The sequence below is a fragment of the Geotrypetes seraphini genome, chromosome 18 (genome assembly GCF_902459505.1).
Source record: "Geotrypetes seraphini chromosome 18, aGeoSer1.1, whole genome shotgun sequence".
Taxonomy (NCBI): Eukaryota; Metazoa; Chordata; class Amphibia; order Gymnophiona; family Dermophiidae; genus Geotrypetes; species Geotrypetes seraphini.
In genome coordinates this window covers 1,483,447-1,501,862 of record NC_047101.1, presented here as the reverse complement: position 1 = coordinate 1,501,862, position 18,416 = coordinate 1,483,447, and the positions used below count along the sequence as shown (strand labels likewise).

At 42.9% G+C, this 18,416-nt stretch overlaps 1 protein-coding gene across 3 annotated transcripts in view; it reads left to right on the top strand.

Annotated features, from left to right (window-relative positions):
• NSD1 (nuclear receptor binding SET domain protein 1) overlaps positions 1-18,416 on the top strand; it is a 140,762-nt gene that overhangs the window by 53,890 nt on the left and 68,456 nt on the right. For all 3 annotated transcript variants that reach the window (XM_033926853.1, XM_033926851.1, XM_033926852.1), the window contains 3 exons: positions 624-745; positions 5,872-6,157; positions 6,433-6,536. In XM_033926853.1, coding sequence (XP_033782744.1) covers positions 624-745; positions 5,872-6,157; positions 6,433-6,536 — 512 coding nt within the window. The remainder of the gene's footprint in view (positions 1-623; positions 746-5,871; positions 6,158-6,432; positions 6,537-18,416) is intronic.

Sequence of the window (18,416 nt, the reverse complement as noted above, 5' to 3'; positions counted from 1 at the left end):
CAGAGTCCGAGCTATGGCTGCTTCTGTGGCTTTCCTCCGTTCCACGCCCATCGAGGAAATCTGCAAGGCGGCCACTTGGTCCTCAGTTCACACGTTCACTACTCACTACTGTCTGGATGCATTCTCCAGACGGGATGGACACTTCGGCCAATCTGTGTTACAAAATTTATTTTCCTAATGGCCAACCATCCCTCCTCCCTCTTTGTTAGCTTGGAGGTCACCCATGTGTTAAGAATATGCTGCCTGCTTGTCCTGGGATAAAGCACAGTTACTTACCGTAACAGGTGTTATCCAGGGACAGCAGGCAGATATTCTTAAGTCCCACCCACCTCCCCGGGTTGGCTTCTTAGCTGGCTTATCCTAACTGGGGACCACGCACTCCTCCGTCGGGCGGGAAGGCACTCGCGCACGCGCGGTGCGGCCAACTAGAAACTTCTAGTTAAAAGGTCCGTACCGAGGGCTCCGTCGGTGACGTCACCCATGTGTTAAGAATATCTGCCTGCTGTCCCTGGATAACACCTGTTACGGTAAGTAACTGTGCTTTATTGCTTTATTACCTTTTGAATTTCACTTTACTCACAATTTGTAATGCTGAAAGGCACCATTTCTATTTCTTGTAACAGTGTACTCTGCAAAAAAACGCCTCAGAAAGCCGAGTAAGCGTCTCCTGCAGTATACAGAGGATTATGATCAGATCTTTGCACCAAAGAAAAAAACGAAGAAGGTGTCTGAGACTCTGCACAAGGTATGCATTGTGAGAGCCAAATTTACATTAAGTGAACCAAATACCCATTGTATTTGAATGTAACTTGGCTTGAGCTTCAAACAAAAAAGATATGACACCATTCCAGGTAAATTAATAATTAATTTATAAATTTACAAACTAAGTCTGTTTCCCACAGATACAACTACTGATCTCTTTTTTTTTTTTCTGCTTTTCAAGAAACCTACTACAGTAAGGTTTAGGATTGTGAACAGATCTACAGATGGACCTAAGGTGGTGGATTGAATTAGGACCTGCTTGAATGATAGATTACAGAGGATTATTTGTAAATGGAAAGATATACCTCAGATCTGTCCTGAGGTAGTATAACATAACATGGGGATTAGTTGAAAAGTTTGATTTTTGCAAGAGAATTAGAACATCAGTAGTGTCTGCATCCCAGGACAAAAAAGATCAAGACATAGCCGAGTACTTAGAATCTAAATTTCATATCTAAACATTGCAGAATTGTTTGTTAGTTTGGGGGAGTAGCTCAGGTGGGGAGAGGGGTTGTAATTCTCCATGTGGATTTTATGGATATGTTTTAGGTTATGTCTGGAAAATAGTTACATAAAGCCTTCAAAAATTGCAATGTGTGTTATCTGGGATACAGAAATTCAAGGTTAGGGAGCAGGGAGCGTGCGATGTCAACCAAGTAGAAGAAAGTTCTCAGGGGTATTAGATTTGATGACCTGTAGATGGTGAAGCCATGCAACTAGGTAATGGCTAGAACTCTGGAGGATTGCTAGGGTACATTGGGAGTGGCATAACCAGCAGAAAATACAGCCCAAACCAGTTTTATTTCTTCATGTACCATAAAGGTGATAAATTTTATTTCCAGTGCAATAGGTGAGACATTCTAGACCAGTGGGTAGTGTCCCCATGGTTGTGTGCTATCTGCAGAAGGAATCCAGTTCAGATTTTTCTCTGTGCCTCTTCTGTACTTCACTGAGCTCCTTAGCTCTACCTACAGTTTGTTCCTTCTGCACGCATGCCTGCAGGAGTGTGTTCATTCTGCTCTCCATATTTTATTAAGTGGTTTTAGTCATTTTTTCCTCGGGATTCTTGTGCTCAACACGTTTCTTTCACTTTGCCTGCATTCAGAACACACAGACTTGTCTGTAGCTGACAGGCTAATCCCAGTTGGTACCTGTTAGCCAGCCTGCTTAGTTTGTGTGGAACTCAGGGCCATTCCTGAAGTGGTCTCACCTACTGTTAATCAGGAGTCGAGCACAGGCTGTTAGGTTCCCTTAGGAGGCTCAGCAATGTCTCATAGGTGTCGGCTGCATTTTCTCCGGTGCACGTTTGTTGGCCCACAGGGCTGGAGGTGCAGTCAGGCCATTCCCAGCATCAGGCGGTGATTCTCTAATCCAGCTACTGTAAGAGACCTGAAGCAGGCTGCAGCACAGATCCACAAACAGGTCACAGTGAGTATAGGCTGTTACAGCCTGTGAGGTGAATCGGAGATGGTCTGAAAAGTGCGGGTTTTAAGGTTTCTGCATGTCCCCCTGTGTTCCCCCACCTTAAAAAAATCCTAAAATCGCCATTTTAAAAAAATTTCCTAAGTGTGGAAAATATCATGATTTTGGTGCAAATTTCACAACGTCGACCATCTTGGACTTTTAGTGATCTTTTTTTTAAGAGCTCCCTGCTTCTCCAAAACTGCAATTTTTGCCTCAAATTCTGTTGGGATGGAGTCCTTAGGCTCTCCTAATGTGAATTCATAAGAACATAAGAATTTCCGCTGCTGGGTCAGACCAGTGGTCCATCGTGCCCAGCAGTCCGCTCCTGCAGCGGCCCTTAGGTCAAAGATCAGTGCCCTAACTGAGACTAGCCTTACCTGCGTACGTTCCGGTTCAGCAGGAACTTGTCTAACTTTGTCTTGAATCCCTGGAGGATATTTTCCCCTATAACAGCCTCTGGAAGAGCGTTCCAGTTTTCTACCACTCTTTGGGTGAAAAAGAACTTCCTTACGTTTGTACGGAATCTATCATCTTTTAACTTTAGAGAGTGCCCTCTCGTTCTCTCTACCTTGGAGAAGATGAACAACCTGTCTATCTACTAAGTCTATTACCTTCATTATCTTGAATGTTTCGATCATGTCCCCTCTCAGTCTCTTCTTTTCAAGGGAGAAGAGGCCCAGTTTCTCTAATCTCTCACTGTATGGCAACTCCTCCAGCCCCTTAACCATTTTAGTCGCTCTTCTCTGGACCCTTTCAAGTAGTACCGTGTCCTTCTTTGTGTAGGGCGACAAGTGCTGGATGCAGTATTCCAGGTGGGAGTGTATCATGGCCCGGTACAGTGGCATGGTAACCTTCTCCAAATTGTTTGTGATCCCCTTCTTAATCATTCCTAGCATTCTGTTTGCCCTTTTCGCAGCCGCCACGCATTGTGCGGATGTCTTCATTGACTTGTCGATCAGTACTCCCTTATTTTTTGTTTCCGGCATGTTCTCTCCAGTAGACTCAATTCCCTCTTTGATGTATAGGGTAATACCCCCACATTTTTGACCTACTCTGTCTCTGCGGTATAGCTTGTATCCCGGTAGCACAGTGTCCCAAGCGTTTTCCTCGTTCCACCATGTTTCTGTGATGCCGATGATGTCAAGGTTATCTTTTTGTGTCATAGCTTCTAATTCCCCCATCTTATTTCTTAGGCTTCTTACGTTTGTGTACATACACTTGAGTATGCGGCCTGTTACTTTCTTGCAGTTCCTTCCCTCTTGTGTCCCTTTCGATCAAGGATTGCACAAATTAGGCGCTTCAGGAGCGTTGTTGTGACGCAGTGAGAAGGGGCGATGGCAGCGCAAAACTAGCCTTTCCCCTGGTCAAGCAGGTGACAAAATGCTCGGCTAGCCCAGTGGGGTATCCTTTATTTTTAGGGCTCAGCACAGCTGCGGTCCATCTACAGCCTCTGAAACACATGGTTCAGTCATCAGAGGGTGACTGCCCGAGGAGTCGGAGACTTTCTCAGAGTTTCTGAAACACTTGTGAACCCCCCTCCCCCCCTAAAAGAAAAAACCCAACCCCAACTTCTTTATTAACCTTGCCAGACCGGTATAGCTTCACTGATGGGTAATAGCTCATCATGACCAGCAGGTGGAGACTGAGACCAAAACTTTGGTATAGTGCATAATAGCTGACCCTCCCTATATACCTCAGTCTTCTCTCAGTCTCCAGCAGGTGTTGGTGAACTGTACCCATCTCCCCTTGTTAGGGCTGTTGGAATTTGTTTAGGGCACCTAGTCCCCGTTTTGGTGCCAAACTGAGCTTGGGTGGGCCTTGTTTGTGGGTCTGTTTGACCTCGGGGGTGTCATACTGTTTAATTCTTTACAGGTAATGAAATATAAAGAGTTCTCCTATTGTCCTAATTAGAATAATTGACAATCAAGTTTATTATGCAATTTGATTAATCGCCTATTCTACATTCTAGGCGATATACAAACAATAATGAATAAATAAAAACTTGGGGTAATTATTACAAAGACAAATAATATTACATAATTACAAAAACTTACAATCTTGAAACACTAGGAAAACTATATTTAAAGGGTTACATTCTGTATCAAATTCTATATTTCAGGATTACAACAATAGGGAGGGAATAAAAGCACAAATAAGAAAATAAAAGGTTAAGAAGAAATGTAAAGTTATTTATTAACTAAAAATGTCATTAATAAATTAAATTAAGACTATAAGTATAGAAATGAGCTAGGGGTGGGAGGGAATGGAGACTAAGCCAGACCCAGCTCTGCCTGCCAGAAACTCTCTAGCAGCAGGTTCAAGCTTATAAAACTGTAGAACTATAAAAGGCTATTATCCTATGGAAACTAGCTAAGTAAAATTTGTTCTTTTAAGATCTAAACTGTCTATAGAAGGGAACCTACAATTGAGCTTTTCTTCCCAACCTATCAAAGCTCAGAGCAAAATAATGTATACTTACCCAAAGATATGTTTTCTACTCTTCTACTTTCTACTCTCAGAAAGAGAATGTCCTCTTCCCTCTTTCTCCTCAGAAAGAATGCTAGCTTGGACTTTTCCTCTCTTTATATAGATATGATTTGTAGGGGACTGCTCCAAACAGACCCTTTGAAGATCACAGAAACTAATTAACACCTAATTCAGGTCAGCAGCACTGGTTTCTGTTTCTTATGACAAAGACAGAAACTGACTTTCTGTTTGTTTTAAACAGAGAGTTTGAGCACTGCTCCTAACTTTAGATCTTCTGAACTTTTAAAACTATTGAAAATGGTTGTATACTCTATTAGTAACTAGATCTAAAATGTGCTTTTCTTTTTATTTGTTGTTTATATTCAGTTACTCATATTTGTTATTGATTGTTTTTAGATACTTAGATTCCTGAGGCAGGCGGTTCTTACCACGGCTCTGTGTCAAGTCAACTTTTTGTTATCTCCAATAAACTTGGTTTGAATCTACAAGGCTGTTGTTTTGACCCCACTCCTTTTGCTGATTTGATGTTATGAATGAGTGTGTAGAGAAACCATTTACATATGTAAAAAGGCATAATGAAAGAGTGCATGTATTTCACACTGTCTGTTCCTAGGGAGGTAGTTTGATTGGAGCAGAGGTGGAGTTGTGATAGCCACATAGAGTTCTTGCAAAAATTTACATCTTTTTTGTGCTATAAAGTTTTTAGAAAAGCTGCTTATAGCTATTCTATATGCTTTTTTAGATTCTTTAATTTGTAAGTTTTTAATTTATATTTTATATTTCTTATCTTTTCATTACTTTTAATTCTTTAATTTATTTATTTTTTTTTTTTAGGGCTGCATCGCTATTAAAATTTGTAATTGTGATTAATAGCACAGTTAAGGTATGTTGCTATTTATTTTTTCCTCACTGTAGTTCCTTGTGACTGGGCAGTGGAGGGTTAAGTGACTTGCCCAGAGTCACAAGGAACTGCTGTAGGAAAAAAGAAATAACATACATTTAATTGTGTAATTAATTGTGATTAAAATTTTAATTGAAATGCAGCCCTAGTTTAGACTTCCCACATAGGTGTCCTCTTATAAAATAACTCTGTATCTGTTCAAAGCATGTTTAAATTCTGTTGGAGGATTTTGATACCATATTCTTACCTTTTTTTAGGTGAATGCTGAACTGGGTGAAGAGGAAGGAGTTTCAGAACCATCTGTCTCCAGCAGCAGTATCCAGCATGCAGAGGAGCTAGAGAGTCATGTTCTCTCAACCCCATCATCTGCTCTGGTCAAAGAGTGTCCAACCCATTTGCAAATTCTGAAAAGCCAGGGCACAGAATCGAGTTGTGTATCTCTCGGAGAGCCATTAGATCTTCCAGAGCACATACTGGCTTCACCAGAGCGGTCTGAAACATCAACTGGATGTCAGATTGGAATTGAGTCATTGCAGAAATCAGGTAAGGAGAAATTGTGGCATTTTCTAATCTGGTGATGTTTTATGTAGCACTGCTGTTTTCCAGTCACTGCAGGGAGTTATTAAACCAAACCTAGACTAAAGGGCATGTTAAATGAATAAACGGAAGGATTACATGAAAGAACAGATGGCAGAAGATTAGCTATTCTGGTAGTAGTTCTAATTTCATGCTGCTTCTTGAGGCATCTGAAGTAGTATATATTACATATTTATCGGAATAAAAATACAGTGAAGAAATTGTTCTTTGTCTAATTTAAGAGAGCTGTGAAAAGCGTCAGAGAAAACCCACGAAAAAACTATTGGAATCTAATGATCTTGACCCTGGATTTATACCAAAGGAGCAGCTGAATACCCCAAAGAAGGTAAATCTGCCATGCCTTACCTACAGCTGCAGAAGCAAGAGCGAAATATAAGATGAATCTGTATGGAAAGAAAGGAAAATTCTTGACTCCTGAATGCAGTGTGTCTTGCTCAGGTCTGTAGTATTGATATTTTGCTGTGTTCCAGCTTAGAGCCTGACACTCGTTGTTCACATGGTGGATATATACATTAGAAATTGATTAACAGAGATAAAAATTTAAATGTGTATAGTAAAAATCCTGCAGACTGGATCAGGGAAAATTTATTTACACTACAGTATGGGGGTAATTTTATAAAGCATTTTCCATGTTAAGTCATAAAAAATGAGGATTATAAAATTCTATGCAGATTACATGTATAGAAGCAGAAACACAGAAAAGTAGTTCCTACTTTACATGATAGAGCATATGCGATTGGTTTGGGTGGAGGAGTAATGCACATTAATACGTTATATGAGCAGATTTGCATCTATCTCTGAGGTGTGGTGCTGGGGATAGTTCTGGGTGCCTGTTCTGTATAAAGCCATCTAAGCATGGGAACAAAATAAATGATGGCAGATTAAGACCTGCATGATCATTCAGTCTGCTCATCAGGGTGGTCAGAGCAGCTCCTGACACTCCTTGCAGCTTACACAGTGAGAGTGGTGTCATGTTAATGACTTTGCAAATCGGAGTTCTGGGCGGGTTTCAAGCAGCATATCGCTACAGAATTTACATTGAATCTTTCATAGAGTTATATATGTTACATAAAATTATACATTTAATGTAGGGTAAGACATCTAAAACAGTCATTCTATCGAGTAAACATTATTTCAAAGTCTTGAGTCTCCTTAGGCCCCAAGCAAGGACTTCTTGAAAAGCCGTGTTTTCAAACTTTTGTGGAACTGCATAAACAGTGGTTGCACAGATTTTGCTGAGAAGGGGGTTCCATACTTTTGCAATTTAGTTATTAAATGATTTGCTATGAGGTATCATGTATTTTATGTCTTTCAGAGTTGGGAATGACAGGATCAAATGGTCAGAGTTAAAATGATTAGCAGATCTACCTAATTTTTCAATAAATCTAGGGAAGCTGTTGGGGGCGACACCATATAGTGTTTTGAATGCTAAGCAATACAGTTTGAATTCTATTTGCTTTTCTTTTGGTAGTCAGTGTAGCTCTATAAGTAGCGGTATGACATAGTCAAATCTTGATTTGTAATATATGAGTTTTGCTGCTGTGTTTTGTATCAACTGTAGTTTTTCCATTTGTTTCATGGAAATTCCTGAAAGAGTGCATTGCAGTAGTCCAGTAGTGTCGACTGAACTACAGTAGTATCCTATAGTCTTGTTGGAAGAAGTAGGACCTAACCCTCCTTAACTTCTGTAAAATGAGAAAGAATTGCTGGATTAAATTATTAACATGGTCTTCAAAACTCAGCAAACTGTCTAAAGTGACTCCCAGAACTTTTGAGGATTTATGAATGTTGAAGCTAGTGCCTTTTCTCATATTGATGGTAGATTGAATTAGGTGTGTGTGCCACCCAAGCCATAATAGTGTTGTGTTGTGTTTGAGATGGTATCTTAACAACCATTCTTGCACTTTAGTTAACATCTGGACAGTATGGTACCCATGTTTGCTTGCTTCAGATCTGCAAGAATTAATAGAAAAACATTATTTACATATGAAAAGAACCATTTCCCAGGTCTGAGAAAGATCACCGGCGCCGGGATTATTGTGGTCATAAAGTTATTGTATAATAGTGGTAAGATAGGAGATTTTTGCGGTATATAACATAACATAACCTAAAATTTTATTTGTATACTGCAATACACCTTGAAGTTCGATGTGGTTAACAGGAATTAAGTAGAAGATCGTACATGAGAGGTGAGGATACAAGTACAAATAACTTAGGATCATGACAAGGCTAGAGTCAAAGATTGCTGCATGCATCTTAATATTGGTGATTTCTTTGCTACAGGAGTTGGAATGGAGTTGGACTTTGCACACTAAGTTTCCTTAAGATTACTAGTTAGATGTTAGGCTATGGTTTAATTTTTTTTATTATTTTGTAATGTTGTAATTGGTAGGTTACCCTCCAAGGATTTCTTAGATTGTTTCTTAAGAGCTAATTATATAGCTAATAGAGGGCCTATAAATCTGAGATCAGGCAAGGGATGGATGGTAATTAAACACTAAACAAAGACGTTCCTCAACTGCTATCTGCGCCGTAGTCTGGTCTTATCTTATGCTCTGAAATGCAGCCTAAAATACTAATCTAGACTAAAACACTTTTTATATAAAAACCCTAACGGAGACTAAAGACTATACTATTGTTTAAGCCAGGGGTGCCCAAAAGGTCGATCGCGATCGACCAGTAGATTGCAAAGGCAACATGAGCTGATTGTGGAGCCCATCCCGGGCTCCGTGATACTCGCGTTGCCTTCACGTTCTCCCTGCTTCCCCGACACTGTAACAGGCCAGCAGCGACTGCAGAAGCGCCGGGCACACCAGCCTCCCCCCACCCCCCGGATGTCAATTCTGACGTCGGAGAGGAAGTTCTGGACCAGCCAATCACTGCTTGGCTGGCCTGGAACTTCCTCTCTGACATTAGAATTGACATGGGGGGGGGGAAGGCTGGTGGGCCTGGTGGTTCTGCAGTCGCTGCTAGCCTGTTGTGGCATCAGGGAACAGGGAGAACTCGGTGGCAACGGTGGCTTGGAGACTTGTTCCCAGACGCTTGGGGAGAAAGAAAGGACAGACAGGGAGGCAGAACAGGGACACGGAAAGACAGACAGGCAGGACAGGGAGACAGAAATAAAGGGGGTGCAGGGAGACAGAAAGAAAGGGGGGGCAGAGAATGGAGTGTCGGGTGGCAGGGGGCAGTCAGGGAGAGGAAGAAAAAGTTGGATTCATGGAAGGACAGAGATGTTGGTTGGGGAATGGGAATGAGGTCTGGAAGAGAGGAAGCAGGCAGAAAGAAGGAAAGCAATATTGGATGCACAGTCAGAAGAAGAAAGTACAACCAGAGACTCATGAAATCATCAGACAACAAAGGTAGGAAAAATTATTTTATTTTCAATTTAGTGATCAAAATGTGTCTGCTTTGAAAATTTATATCTGCTGTCTATATTTTTCACTATGGCCCCCTTTTATTAAACCACAGTAGTGGATTTTAGCGCAGGGAGCCTATGAGCGTCGAGAGCAGCATGTGGCATTCAGCGCAGCTCCCTGAGCTAAAAACTGCTATCGCGGTTTAGTAAAAAGGGAGGGTGTATATTTGTCTATTTTTGTATAGTTGTTACTGAGGTTACATTGCATATTTTAATGTCATCTGCCTTGACCTTTTTGAAAAAACCCCGGAATATAAATGATGATTAACATTTTCTCTGTATATAGTGTGCTTTGTGTTTTTTAAAATTTTATTGTTGGTAGATCATTTTTACTTGGTCATTTTAAAAGTAGCACGCAAGCCAAAAAAGTGTGGGCACCCCTGGTCTAAACTGACTTTGCTGAAAAAGCAGAGTATTGGACTAAAAAGTAAAAGAGAAGGACAATGAAATAACCTACTGAAGCCCAAGTTTTATGTTTGAATGCCACGAGGTAAGATATTCCAATAGAGTTTTCTTCCCCTTATCAGATCAGCACCTCTTCAGGGCAAGGAACATTTGAGGGAATAGGATGATGTTAAGAAGTGATAGATTCAGGAATAATCTAAGGAAATAACTTTTTTACAGAAAGAGTAGTAGATGTGTGGATTAATCTCCCAGTAGAGGTGGTAGAGACAGACTGTGAAAGAATTCAAGAAAGTGTGGGACAGGCATGTGTGGGATCTTTTATACAGGCCGGTGAGACTGACCTCGGTACAGGGAAAGATGGTAGAGGTGCTGATAAATGACCGCATCATTGATCACCTTGACGGACACTGTTTAATGAGGACCAGCCAGCACGGTTTCAGCAAAGGCAGATCTTGCCTGACGAACTTGCTGCGAGCTGTCAAAGCTTAAGGTTAACAAGGCAATGGGGCCTGACAACCTACACCCCAGGGTGCTCAGGGAGTTGTGTGATGTCTTGGTGGAACCGCTATCCGTGCTCTTCAATCTCTCCCTTAGTACGGGTAACATCCCGTTGGACTGGAAGATGGTTAACGTCATTCCACTCCACAAGAAAGGCTCCAAGATGGAGACAGCAAACTACAGACCGGTGAGTGTCACATCAATAGTGTGCAAACTAATGGAAACTCTAATCAAACGCCAATTGGATACGATCCTGAATGAGGAGAATCTACGGGATCCCCGTCAACATGGATTTACTAAGGGGATATCCTGCCAATCCAACCTGATCAGCTTCTTTGACTGAGTGACGAGGAAGCTGGATGTTGGGGAGTCCCTGGACATCGTGTACCTGGACTTCAGTAAAGCATTCGATAGCGTACCACACCGCAGGTTGCTGAGCAAGATGAGTTCTATAGGATTGGGCGACACATTGACGAAATGGGTTGGGAACTGGCTTGGAGGTAGGCTTCAGAGGGTAGTGGTGAACGGCACCCCCTCCGAAATGACGGAGGTAATCAGTGGAGTGCCGCAGGGCTCGGTCCTGGGCCCGATCCTATTCAACATCTTTATAAGAGACTTGGCAGAAGGGCTGCGAGGTAAAATAACATTATTCGCCGATGACGCCAAACTAAGCAGTGTAGTGGGCAAAAGCACAACAGACATAAATTCAATGTCCGACATGATGCACGACCTACTCCTACTGGAGCGCTGGTCTAGGTCCTGGCAACTCAGTTTCAATGCCAAAAAATGCAAAGTCATGCACCTGGGAGCCAAAATCCATGCAAGACTTACACCCTTAATGGCGAGATCCTAACAAGAACTGAAGCAGAACAAGACTTAGGGGTGATCGTCAGTGAGAACATGAAGACTGCCAATCAAGTGGAGCAAGCTTCATCCAAGGCAAGGCAAATCATAGGTTGCATACGCAGGAGTTTCGTCAGCCGTAAGCCTGAAGTCATTATGCCATTGTATAGATCCATGGTGAGGCCCCACCTGGAATACTGTGTGAAATTCTGGAGGCCGCATTACCGTAAGGATGTGCTGAGACTGGAGTCGGTCCAGAGAATGGCCACCCGGATGGTCTCGGGACTCAAGGATCTCCCGTACGAGGAACGGCTGGATAAATTGCAGCTGTACTCACTCGAGGAACGCAGAGAGAGGGATGACATGATCGAGACATTCAAGTATCTCACGGGCCTCATCGAGGTGGAAGAAGATATCTTCTTTTTCAAGGGTCCCGCGGCAACAAGGGGGCATCCGTGGAAAATCAGGGGTGGGAAACTGCACAGGGACACCAGGAAATTCTTTTTCACTGAAAGGGTGGTTGATCGCTGGAATAGTCTTACACTTCAGGTTATTGAGGCCAGCAGCGTGCCTGATTTTAAGGCCAAATGGGATAGACATGTGGGATCTATTCACAGAGAAAGGTAGGGGAGGGTCATTGGGGTGGGCAGACTAGATGGGCCTTGGCCCTTATCTGCCGTCTATTTATATGTTTCTTTGAGGGAGTAAACGGGCGGATAGACAAGGGCGACCCGGTCGACATTGTATATCTGGATTTTCAGAAGGCGTTCGATAAGGTTCCATATGAATGACTACTTCGTAAAATTGCAAGCCATGGAATTGAGGATGAAATACTCAACGTGGATTAAAAACTGGCTGGAGCATAGGAAACAGAGAGCAGGAGTAAATGGACAATACTCGGACTGGAAGAGTGTCGCCAGCGGTGTGCCGCAGGGCTTGGTGCTTGGACCCGTGCTTTTAAACATCTTTATAAACGATCTGGACATTGGTACGATGAGTGAGGTGATTAAATTTGCGGACGATACGGCTACCTCTTGGGCTTATGTGAGGGTTTGGCATCTATTTGAGGAGTAGTGTAATGCGCTTGGAGTGGTCTCTTTTGCGCTTCCCTGCCTAACATCTTAGAGTTCTTGCAGGATGGCCTGGACAGGTGACTGGCTTGGTCTTCTCTCCGGGTTTAGCTTGCAGCCTTGTCAACCTTTTGTGGGTTGTTGAAAGGTCAGCGTTTGACTGCCATTCTTGATGTGATTCGCTTTTTGTGGGCGGCCAAATCGCGGGATCTGAATCTGGTTCTGTCAGTTCTAGTGCACCCACCTTTTGAACCATTGACTGACTGTTCTTTGAAGGACCTTACTCTTAAAACGGTCTTCTTGGTGGCCATTACTTCTGCTAGACGTGTTTCTGAGCTTCAGGCTTTCTCTTGTAGGGCTCCCTTCTTGGAGTTTTCTAGGGAGCGGGTTGTCTTGAGGCCTGTTCCTTCCTTTCTGCCAAAGGTAGTTTCTCCTTTTCATGTCAGTCATGCAGTGGTCCTCCCGGTGTTGGGTAGCCGGGAGGGCTCTTCCGAGCAGAGACAGTTGCGCAAGTTGGATGTCAGTCAGGTCCTTCGCTCTTATGTGCAGAGGACCCAGGAGATCAGGAAATCAGATCATCTCTTTGTCTTTCTAGCAGGTCCTCGAAAGGGGGATGGTGCTTCTAAGGCTACTAATGCACGCTGGATCAAGGAGACTATTGCTTCCGCTTATCTTCTGAAGCAGAAGCCTGTTCCAGAATTTCTCAAGGCTCATTCCACTGGGGTCAGGCAGCTTCTTGGGCTGAATCTTCTCTAGTGTCTCCAATGGATATTTGCAAGGCTGCAGTTTTGGTCTTCTCTGCATTCCTTTGTAAGACACTACTGTGTGGATGTTCAAGCGCGTCAGGACACAGTATTCAGTAAACGTGTTCTGGTGTCGGCCCTTCAGGGGTCCCACCCTTGATGGGTACTGCTTTGGTACAGCCCATTAGTAAGGACTATACCAGTCTACCAGGCGCTACAGAAGGAGAAATTAGGTTCTTACCTGCTAATTTTCTTTCTGTTAGCCTGTAGACTAGTATAGTCCCCCACCCTATCTGTCTTTGTGCGGTGATTGCAGGGTTTTGTTTTGTTTGCATGCGGATTTTGTGTTTTCTGCGGGTTCTAGTATTTTTCTAGGGCCGGGGAGAAGTAAGAACAGCGGCTTTTGCTCAGCTGCTTAGCTGGTGAGCTGTGGGGATGTTTTCTATACTAGGATTAAGTTCTACACATGTTGCAACAGTAGTTTATAAATGTTTGTTGTTTTTCCACTCCTATTCAGAGTGTGTTTTACTGTTTTCAGTTTAAGTCTTTCCTAGGTTCTGCTTGGCTATTCGGCAGACTGGATTGCTAGGGGGGAAGCTATCCTGATATATAAGTTTGTTCTCAGTCTCCACCTGCTGGTAGCAGTGAGGCATGTAACCCATTTGTAAGGACTATACCATTCTACAGGCTAACAGAAAGAAAATTAGCAGGTAAAAACCCAATTTCTCCATATCAAGTTTCAAGTTTATTTACCTTCTAGGTGACTTACAGTGAATTAGAGGGTGTTGTGAGGTTCAATATGGACATTTCCTGTGAGATGAAGTTTATCATTTGTGGCGTTTTTTTTCAGATACTGATGACTGTGTACCCTAGCTTCCTGGAGATGAAGAACAGGCAGAGCAGGGGCAGGATTGACACACTTATGTGTATTTTATAAAATGCACTACTTGATACTGGCAAATAACACACACAATTGCACCTGCCTCAGAGCGGTTTATAGTGATGCATAGACAACTGATGCCTTTAAACAGTAGCAGCAACATAAGGGACAGCTTGTCATTTTTTTAAATTACTTTCTTGGAGGGTAATTTTATAACAGGGTGTCAAGGCAAGATAAGCACATAGACACTTGTTTTATAAAGATAATACCACTGACTATGTAGAACAAATCTGTGCTTGGACAGTTTATAAAATATTACTTCTATGCATAAAATGCAATGCTAATCTAATCTAATCTAAACCTTAGGTTTGTATACCGCATCATCTCTACATTCGTAAAGCTCGACACGGTTAACAAGAGTTAGGGTAGAAAGGAACTCCAGTGGAGGGAAGAGACAAAATGAAGAGAAAATTTAGAGGACTAGAATAACCAGAGAGGGAGGAGGAGTTACATTTTTGAAAATAACCAGGTTTTCAGATGTTTACGGAAGAGTTGGAGGGAGCTCAGATTCCTAAGAGGGGAGGTAAGGTTGTTCCAGAGCTGAGTGATTCTGAAAGGGAGGGAAGAACCTAGTTTTCCTACAAGTGAAACGCCTTTTAGAGAGGGAAAGGAAAGTTTCAGTTTTTGGGTGGATCTGGCAGAATTGGGGTTAGAGGAGTTCTAAGAAAGAGGAATGAAGGGAGGGAGAATACCGTGTAGGATCTTGAAAGTGAGGCAGGCACATTTGAAGTGGACTCTGGAGATAATCGGAAGCCAGTGGAGCTTGGATAAAAGTGGTGAGACATGGTCGAATTTGCTTTTTTGTGAAGATAAGCTTAGCCGCGGTATTCTGAATACACTGGAGTCTTTGAAGGTTTTTCTTTGTTAGGCTAAGGTAGATAGAGTTGCAGTAGTCCAGTCTGGAAAGGATGGTGGATTGGACAAGGACGGCAAAGTGTTTTTGATGGAAACAGGATCTCACTTTTCTCAGCATGTGAAGGCTGAAGAAACATTTTTTTACTAGGGAGTTGAGGTGGTCATTGAAGGAAAGTGTAGAGTCAATGATGACTCCCAGAACTTTACTAGAATATTCAAGATGCAGAGTAGGACCAGAGGACAGTGGGATGGAGGTGGGCAGTTGGTCCAATTTTGGGCCGAGCCAGAGAAGTTTTGTTTTAGATTCATCTGCACAGTGTGGGCCCAGGATTGAAGGTTCGATATACATGAGGATATGTTCGCCGAGAGGTAGGTGAGGTTCTGGTCGGTCTCGAGGAGGACAAAGATGTCGTCTGCATAAGTGTAGAGTGTTTCAAGGGGGGAGAGATGGAGGAGTTTAAGGGAGGACATATAAATGTTGAAGAGGATAGGAGAGAGAGGTGAGCCTTGCGGGACTCCACAGATCGGGTTCCAGGGGGAGGAAGAAGTGCCCTTCATGTTGACTATGTAGGAGCGGGAGCGTAAGAACTTCGAGAACCAGTCAAGGACTGTGGAGTTTTTGCCTATCTCGGTGAGTTGGTAAATTAGAATATCATGATGGACGACATCAAAAGCTGCAGAGAGGTCGAATTGAAGAAGGACGGCGAACTTGTTGCGAGAATGGAGATATTGAACTTTTGAGATTAAGGAGGTCAGAAGGGATTCAGTGCTGAAATTGGGATGGAAGCCGTATTGGTAGGGTTGAAGAATGGTGAATTTCTCAATGTAGGAAGATAGTTGAGTGGATATGATGAAGTCTAGCATCTTGGTAAGAAGGGGAATGTTAGCTATTGGACGGTAGCTGGATGGTGTAGAGGGGTCAAGCTCAGGTTTTTTCAGTAGTGGGGTTAAGGAAATATGGCCCATTTCTGGGGAGAAGAGACCCGAATGGAGGGCGGAGTTTATGAGAATGGTAAGAGATGCGATGGCCTGAGGGGGGAGTGTTCTCGTAGAGGTAGGAGGGGAAAGGATCCAAGGTACAGTTGCAGGATTTCAATTTGAGGCAGAGATTATAGACCAGGGATTCGGAAACAAGTTCGAAGGAAGACCAGGATCTGTCTGCTGGGATAGGGTAGAAACATAGAAAGATGACGGCAGATAAGGGCTATAGCCCATCAAGTCTGCCCACACCATTTACCCACCCTCTTAAGTCTACTGACCCCCTAAAGTATAATTGTAACTATACTGTCACTCTACTGACCAGCTCATTCAAGTCCTAGTGACCCTATCCCTTGGCATGACCTCGTAGGGATCTGTAGGATAGGAGTAGGAGTCTGTTGGGATAGGGTTGGGGTCAATTGGACTCAGAGATTTGTAGGAGATTGCAGGTGGGAAGGAGCACCTCAAGGTGGAGACCTTATCGTTGAAGAACTTTGCTAGAGAATCGGCTGAGGGGGAGGAGGGAAGTATGGAGTCATTTTTGGAGGTTAAGGAACGCCAGATGTTAAATAATGTGCTACTCTGATTGTTGGATTTGGAGATTTTGTCACCGTAGAAGTTTTTCCTTGCTTTTTTTAGAACAGTATTATAGATTTTAATGTTGACCCTCCAGGAGAGTCTGTCTATAGGGGATTTAGATTTTTTCCATTTTCGTTCCAGAGCACGGCATTTCTGTTTCAGTTCTCTGTGGTATGGGAGGTACCAAGGGGCCTTACGGGAGTAGGAAATGGTTTTAGTGGAAAGAGGGGCGAGGGAATGGAAGGTGGACTCGGAGAGGGCGACCCAATTTTGCCAGTTAGATTCTGGTTCTGCAGGTTTAGAGATGGGGGAAAATTTGTCGAGAAAATTGATCCAGAACAGATTGCTCGAGATTTTTTTTACGGAAGGTAATAGAATTTGAGGTGCGGGATGGGGGCCCGAGATGTGACATGAAAATGGGGAGACAGAAGGCCCCTAGGTAGTGGTAGGACCAGGGGACAATTTCCCAGCAAATGTTGTCAGTTGAGGTTTTGTGAGTAGTAAGATCTAGAAAGCTGATGAGGTCTAGTGTGTGGCCTTTTTTGTGGGTTGGGGAGAGTGTGGGGGGGGGGGAAGCCTAAAGCGGAGAGGAAGCTATTAAATTCGGATGTATCCTTGTTGGTGACATCGTCAAGGTGGAGATTGATGTCTCCGATGATCAGTAATCTTTGAAATTTGAGGAAGGCGTTTGTTATGGTTTCAAAGATGAGTTCGGAGGAATTGTTCCAAGGGGCAGGTGGGCGGTATAGAAGCAGGATACCCAGAGGATGAGGGTGGAATTCGTCATTGACTGAGGCTAACATGTATTCTGATGAGGAGTGGCTGCCCTTTTCAAGGAGTTGGACATCGAAGAATGATTTGAAAAGGAGGGCCAGGCCGGCTCCTCTTCGGTTGGTTCTGGGAGAGAAGAGGCCTTGGTAGCCGTGGAAACAGAGTTCGTTTTGAGTAAATTGGTCATCTTTTGTGATCCAAGATTCTGTGATGAATAGGAATCCGGGGTCAGAATCCTCGAGTAGGTCCTTCAAGATTTGTATCTTATTGCAAGCGGATCTGGCATTGCAATAGAGTGTTGGGACTGGGGTGAGAGAATGTGAGGCAAGGTTAGGGGGAGTGGAAACGAGGACAGGTTTTAGAGAGGCATGGTTGACTTTGCGAGGGTTTTTGTAGGATGGGTGGTGTTTGAATGAGCGTGGGAATTCCGAGGCCAGGGCAGATATTGCGAGCATTTGTAGAGTCGAGGAGGTTGGGGGCAGGGGGTGTCAGGCAGGGGAAGAGTTTGAGAGAAGAGAAGAGTAGGAGAAGAAGGAGCCATGAAGGTGGCTTCATGATGAGAGATTAGAGATCTATGGATTAGATGGCCTGTTTGAGGCGTGTGAGTAGGTTAAGGATGGAGGAGCGACTAGGTAATAACGTACTAGGTATCAGCACAAACGATATTGGACAGATCTAGTAAAGTGTTTCTGAATTGGAGTTATTCTGAAAATGATCTCGTGGAAGGGGGATGAAGATAATCTGGCTATCAAATCGGTATTCAAATTAGCATAGATTTTTGGATACAATAGGCATTTAACAAATTAGTTAAGAATTGACAATTAATTGACAAAAAATTAAGAAGACAGCAAGCATTTAACAGATTATAAGAATAAACAGGTATTTAAGATAATTTTTTGATTACTTTTGCTTTATGCATATATATATATATATATATATTTTTTTTTTTTTGAGAGCTAGTAAATGAACTTTACAGTTGAATGGGTTCACGATTAGGCTTAACGATGAAAGATTTCACAATGCTGTTTTGCTTGCAGAAGTATCTGTTAAAATTACCCCCTTACTGTAGACTACTGTTTGCCTGCCATTATCCTATTGCTACAACCAT